Source organism: Nicotiana sylvestris, chromosome 2, assembly GCF_000393655.2.
Source record: "Nicotiana sylvestris chromosome 2, ASM39365v2, whole genome shotgun sequence".
Taxonomy (NCBI): domain Eukaryota; kingdom Viridiplantae; phylum Streptophyta; class Magnoliopsida; order Solanales; family Solanaceae; genus Nicotiana; species Nicotiana sylvestris.
The window spans coordinates 126,044,657-126,051,790 of record NC_091058.1 but is presented as its reverse complement, the minus strand read 5'-3'; the positions used below and the strand labels follow the sequence as shown (position 1 = coordinate 126,051,790).

General features: G+C 36.7%; 1 protein-coding gene across 2 annotated transcripts; it reads right to left on the bottom strand.

Moving 5' to 3' along the window:
• Positions 1–2,189: 2,189 nt before the first annotated feature.
• On the bottom strand, positions 2,190–5,686 carry LOC104212880 (uncharacterized). Of its 2 annotated transcripts, none has more exons than XM_009762245.2 (3): positions 5,003–5,686; positions 4,101–4,368; positions 2,190–2,575 (listed from the first exon to the last, which is right to left on the bottom strand). In XM_009762245.2, exons 1-3 carry the CDS (start codon positions 5,546–5,548, stop codon positions 2,499–2,501), a joined length of 891 nt encoding a protein of 296 aa, XP_009760547.1. In that variant the 5' UTR covers positions 5,549–5,686; the 3' UTR covers positions 2,190–2,498. The 2 variants fall into 2 exon arrangements, with proteins under 2 accessions (XP_009760547.1, XP_009760548.1); XM_009762246.2 differs by lacking the exon at positions 2,190–2,575 and adding an exon at positions 3,179–3,492 and having other exon boundaries at positions 5,003–5,684.
• Positions 5,687–7,134: the final 1,448 nt, after the last annotated feature.

Sequence of the window (7,134 nt, the reverse complement as noted above, 5' to 3'; positions counted from 1 at the left end):
CAATTTACAATGGGAATTGATTTGGGATTATGTTAGACCGAGCTTCACCATCTTGAGTTATTTGGCGAGATATTTGATAGTTGGAAAAAGACATGTTTACTTTATGCTCCTGTTCATGTGTTGCAAACACGTGGCCCGTAATTTGATAAGTTTCTTATCTTCCTCATGATCGAGCCGAACACCTTGCCAGTGTATGTATATATGAGATGCATACATGGATCGGGTTGTACGACCTCGGTAGTATATGTACACGACTATATGGATCGGGCCGAACGACATCGGCATAATTCGTGCGTAAAATCGCTAGGGGTCCGAATACCCGTGAAATTTTCCCTCTTGATTGAACTTGAAAATTATATGATATCCCCTTGTGACCGAAGATTGGATAAGTTACTTGACAGCTCTTATTGTTGAGATTGAATGTACTATATGAAAATTTTAAATTGATATTTTGTTGAAGGCTCATGTTAATTACTGTTTCTTATTCTATTGATGTTGTTGTACTTCATGTCTACATATAATTCTTGTATTTTATTTATTGGACCACTGGTAAGTGTCGATGTCTACCCCTCGTCACTACTTCTTCGGGGTTAGTCTAGATACTTACTGGGTACGCATTGATTTATGTACTCACGCGACACTTTTGCACTGAACGTGCAGGATCTGACAGGTTCATTTGGTGGTCATCATGGCGCGTAGGTGCAACTGCGAAGGGGACTTTATGGTGAGTTTCTTCCTATGCTACTACCGCAGCCCTCAGAATCTCTATCTTATTTATTTATTTTATTTTGTCTATTTTTTCCAGACAGTTGATGTATTATTATTGCACTCCATAGTAGACGCTCATGCACTTGTGACATCGGGTTTTGGGATGTTCTAGAATTTATTTATGGTTTTGCTATACATTGACAAATTTTTACTTTATATTATCCAAATGTATGTATTTACGATTTTTAATGCATTAATTTTTATATCTAATAAGATTCATGATTTTTAAAAAAGAAAATGAAATCATCGGCTTGCCTAACAGCGACGTTCGGCGACATCACGACCTATAGTGAGTTTTGATTCGTGACAAAATAGGTATAGGTTAAAAATTAGAGCCTCGTGAGTTAAACGTGAGCATGAGTTAAAAATATTGGAGCCCTGCGTTGAAAGTGAGCAGAGTTAAATACAAGTAAGTATGAGTGAAAAGTGAAGAGGGTTAAAAGTGAATTCCATGTGTTAAAAGTTAGCATGAGTTAAAAGTATTGGAGCCTTGCGTTAATAATCGTGAACAAGGTTAAAAGTGGAGCCCATAAGCATAGCTTAAAATAGTTTTTGTTTTTGTATATGCAACAGTAAGATTTATGAAAATATGCCTGGACATTTATCTCCACGTGTAGAATTCTGAATTATTTTTTTTGGGATAAAAAATCTTCTGTATCGTCAAAATTGGGTTGCTTGATCTGAATCCGCCTTGAACCTGTCTTCAACCTCGCTTTGAACTATTAGCTATGATACCATTTGGTGGGGTAAAAAAATAACAAGGCGTCATGCGGAAGCTAACAAAGTAAATCTTTGTGTCAAAAGAATTATACTAAAAGAGACATAGCTTACTTTAATATGATTTGGGCAATCGATGACCTACATCAATCACTAATATAAAAGAGAGGAAAAAACTTATCTAGAGAAAACATTTTCCCCCTAAACAAAAGTCTTTTAAGGACTACATTGTGGATGCTATTGTATTTTTGTGTATAATGTAGAGATCCTTAATTTATAGAGGTCACAACTTTTTCTTCAAGAAAGCGATTTGTCAAATATGAAAAAGATCTATATTTTTCTGTAAAATAATGATGGTTAATATTCTACCCTTCCTTCAAGTAAAAGAACAAATCCAAATAAGTTTGAGAAAATCAGGACAAATTCCTAGAGAATGCGGTCACTCACTTGTGACTTGCGCTGTAGATACACAAGCAAAACCTCATCCTTTACTATTTTAGGTTGACGAACTCAGTGTCAAGAGACGACAAATTGAGCAGATTGTGTATGTCAGCTAGCTCTAAGATAAATCCCAAGGATATTTGTGGAGAATCTAACACGAGTGAGGTAACGTCTTTGGAACATTCGAGCAACATAGTTTGTCAGTCAAAAGGACATCACAAAAAACTCCAAAAATCTGTCCTGAAAACTATCTTAAGTATATCTTCTTCCCTAATTCTAAGATGTTGATGAGCAGACCGAAGATCAATCTCCGAAGGGTGGATAGCTCCATACAGGTCATCTATATATGCAATCAGCTCATCAATCTCAAATTGAGCTGCAACAAGGATGTCTTCTTTCCCTCTCACCCAATCATCCTTCCGAATCTACGTGCATCTTCGCCTTGTCATGCGGCCAAATATATACATAGGAACACTGAAGAGAAGCAAAATCTTCTACAGGCTACATTGCCATCTTCTACCAACAAACTCTCTTTAACAGCAAGCTCTGCAAGAGCAACACTACGTAGCCACTCAACAACCCGCTCCATACTGAGGCCTGTGGTTTATATATGGGATCTTTCTAATAGCTGAGCGAAAACACCAACACTCTGCATAAACATCACATATCAGCAAGTACAATTCCAATAATCACATCTGAGTCCAATCAGTTAGTCTCCATAATATAATCACAAATCAACTTCCCTTGATCAAGAGCCCCTAAATGAACACAGGCTGCAAGTGCCATGGTCAAATAGTACTCATCAGGACTAACTCCACACCCTTGAATATTTTGAAAAATAACTAGTGCCTGCCTCCAGGGTCAAAGACTAGACCGTGTTGAAGTTACTCATCTATAACAACATTACAGTGATGAAGTTGAATCCATGATTTAGTCGCTCTGATGTCACTTATTCAATTATAGCTGTTTTCTATTTATTTACTTATCCATCAATATAATTTACATGTCAACAATAAAATTTGATTTGACATTTAGAATATGTGCAATTCCTTAAACTTCACCTAGTTCAGCTGCTTTTCAACTTCAAATTCATTTCCAGTCATATGTTCAGTTGAACCATATAGAATCAATTACAGTAATTGGAGTAAGGATATCTTGCTGTAAAATGTTATATGACTCTGCATTGGCTTATTATATCTCAGTTCTCTTAATTGTTCAAAAAGAAGGAACAGAAAGTAATAAAGACAATTACTGCAAGTGAAAAGACTGGATATTTCTACTCGACTCCAAAAGATGAGTAACCAAAATATACAAGCAAGGAAAGTTGCATTTGTCAACTCTCAACAAACAAATAACGCTCTCCATTGGAAGCGGCAAACATACTATCTCTTGGTTGCATCACCATTGCTAAAACCTAAATACAGCCAAAAGAAGAAAGAAATGCTAGGCACAATCCTGGAAATGATTTTGAATTTACTTTCCAGTTGGCAAGCATAACGTTTCACGATAGAGTCTTCACCACCGACCATTTGGAAGTGGGAACATCTGCCATCAGTTCTTTTGCCACTGTCCACCAGCAAAATGCCATTGTCGTCAACAAGTCATGAAACAAGATGCAGGATCAAAATACAACTTTAGAAAAAAACAACAAACAGAAGTCAAAGCAATGCTGAATTAGAATATTGCACAGTCGAACAGGATTAATTTGAGGACTAACGTTCTTGATCAAACAAAAGCCAAACCTTTAGACAAGAAAGCAACCAAATCTAAAGATCTTTGTTTTAATCTTTCATTCCTCAATTTATCGCATTCTGTACTCTCCATCATAACTATTGCACACTTTTTATTCAAATAGATTAAAGGCCTAATGACTGTCCCTTATCACAGATTGTCAGTGCCTTAGGCATGAAACATATAATCTGGCAATACTCAAAGATAGATGAACGATATGAACTTAGTAATTTCACTTTTAGATGAAAAGACTAGTGTTGTCATAGACTTGTTATCATACACGAAAAGACCAACTAACAAATTTATAACACAACTATCATTGTAGAATCACACTTCTGTTAATAAAATGTGTCTCATGCAACTTGCAGAAGTTTATCCAGCTGGTTAATGAAACAAAAAAAAAGGAAAAGTACATTATTCAAAAGAGGATCAAGTATGCTGACCTTTAGACGATGCAGGTATTACAACAACATGCATAGTTGCATTGTTTGGAGGTAATGATAAACGAAGAGGATATAAATTTCCATTAAATTTGTTCCGCGAACAAACAATAATATTCTCCAGACCTGTTTCTTCCTCCAACTTTTGAGTCAGTTCCTCTAATCCATGACCTTTGAACTGAAAAGAAGGCCCTTCCACTGAATCATTCGCATTTCCATTTTCATCCGGCACATGATAATAGATTAGCCGACCTTCAGACTTCAGTGCGGACTGCATGTTTAATAGAAATCCATGAGTTTAGGTTTATACATCCCAGTGTGAATGATCTTTTCATTATGAAACACTTAAAGTCAATCACAGATAACTTTCTAAAATCAAGCGTAGATCGATAACCTATAAAGATGGTAAGTAACCTGTTGCAGTGTCTATAAGTTAAATCCAAGGGCTCGTTTGGTTACTAAGATTATGGAAATAATGAAATTTGGAATTATTCTATATACTTTTTGGTATAAGTAATACTACTAACTATGCTGAAATGCTGAAATAATTTTATAGCTCAACTAATGTGGGATATAACAAACGAAGGATTAGCCACACCTGGATAAAACAAGTAAATTGTTGCCCTTCTGCCAAAACCCTTTTCTTAAGAAGGTCAAGGTTAAAATGAGAACAAAGTTTATCAACATTTTTCCAGTTTAAAACCAAATACCAGTTTTAGATTATACACGGAATACCCCATTTTTAATGTAATGAACCAAATAAATCACAAGTACTAGTATATAATTCAGGGATTATTAATCTTTGCATCATAATCCGAGCATAATTTTGGGCACGAACCAAACGAATCCTAAATCTATTATCATAAGGAAGATTTCATTTGGCATCACCAATATAGAAGACAAACCTGAGTCCTGGAAAATTTAGCAGTGGTAAGATGAAAAGATGAGCTCAAATCATCACCCACTGATTCTGATCTCGAAATGCTTTCAGGCGATTCAGCTGGCAATAACTCAACAGTATCAACTTCCCATAAGATCCAATCTTGATGCCTATGAGGTATATCATGTGTAACTGAATTTCTCCAAGGTGGTAATCCACTATTTGCCCTTAAATAGTTCCCATATCTAGTTTTCAGTTTCACTAAGGAACCTTCTTCTTTCATTGGTTCCCACTCAATTGATGAATCCAATTTATTAGGCAAACTTTGTATCACTTTTTGACCCGTTACACCAAACAGAAATTGTTCATCTGAGGCTGTTAAGTATTTGCCATAACAACTCTTTAATCGGACAACATTGTCGAATCCTTCTGGGAATTCAACACTCCATTTTGCACTCCTTGAAGATCCAGTGCGATCTTGGTATACGGTTTCTTGATCAGGATCAGCTAATAAGTATTTCTCGTGGTGGCTCCTTAGCCTAACAGATTTGGCTTTCTGGAAATATTCCATCTTAGGATTCTGCAATGGATAAACAAAAATTGGGAAATTTTTTAAGAATCAGACATCCAAAAAAGAAATGATCTTTTTGATCGAGAGATACGCCACCTGTTGAGTATTTGGTGAAGAGAAGGATCCAGGTGGATAAATTGATGATGTCCGTCTCATCGAAGAAGTGCCTAATAAGAGTTTTCTTTGGTTTGGTAGCCAACCTTGTTGACTTGGTTTGGTTGGTAGCCAACCTTGTTGAATTTCTTTGGTTTGGTAGCGAACTTTGTTGAATTGTGAAAAGTGTGTGTAAATTGTCAAATATTGTAGGCTTTAGAGGGTGAAGCTTTGGCTATAAAAGGAGAGCTTCAACTCTCATTTCTTCACACCAACAAAGAGAGAAAGAAAGAGTGAGGTTTTCACAGACAAGGTATAAGAAAATAGTCTGTGAGGAAAATACAGAGTGAGCGATATTGTAGTGAGGTGGGAATATCAAAAGAGGGTTATTTCTTTTGAGTGTTGTAGTGGTCTTTGGAGTATTTATCTCCGACCTACAAAGTGTAAAATTCCTTACTATAGTGATATCAGTTGCTCCTCTCGGGGTCGTGGTTTTTTCCCTTATTCAGAAGGGTTTTCCACGTAAAAATCTTGGTGTCATTGTTACTCTTTTATTCTTGTTAATTACCGTATCTCGGTGCTACATTATTATTCCGCTTTATTACCGTGAATATTATTTTGGTAAGGGGTTTATTCCCATCAACTGGTATCAGAGCACAGGTTCTGCTCGTTCACTGAAATACTATTCACTGTCGGTAGTACTATACTTGGTGAAAAATAAAAATATCCGGAGTAAAGTACGAGGTAGCAAAATTCAACGGAGATAACGGTTTCTCAACATGGCAAAGAAGGATGAGAGATCTGCTCATCCAACAAGGATTACACAAGGTTCTAGATATTGATTCCAAAAAGCCTGATACCATGAAAACTGAGGATTGGGCTGACTTAGATGAAAGAGCTGCTAGTGCAATTAGGTTGCACTTATCAGATGATGTGGTAAATAACATCATTGATGAAGACACTGCACGTGGAATTTGGACAAGGTTGGAAAGCCTATACATGTCCAAAACGCTGACAAATAAATTGTACCTGAAGAAGCAGTTATACGCCCTACACATGAGTGAAGGTACGAATTTTTTGTCACATTTAAATGTGTTTAACGGACTAATCACACAGCTTGCCAACCTCGGAGTGAAAATCGAGGAAGAAGATAAAGCCATCTTGCTATTGAACTCGTTGCCATCTTCGTACGATAATTTGGCAACAACCATCCTGCACGGTAAGACTACTATTGAGTTGAAAGATGTCACATCGGCTCTTCTACTCAATGAGAAGATGAGAAAGAAGCCTGAAAATCAAGGACAGGCTCTCATCACAGAAGGTAGAGGCAGGAGTTATCAAAGGAGTTCGAACAACTATGGTAGATCCGGAGCTCGTGGGAAGTCAAAGAACCGATCCAAATCAAGAGTCAGAAATTGCTACAACTGTAATCAACCAGGTCACTTCAAAAGAGATTGCCCAAATCCAAGGAAGGGCAAAGGTGAAACCAGTGG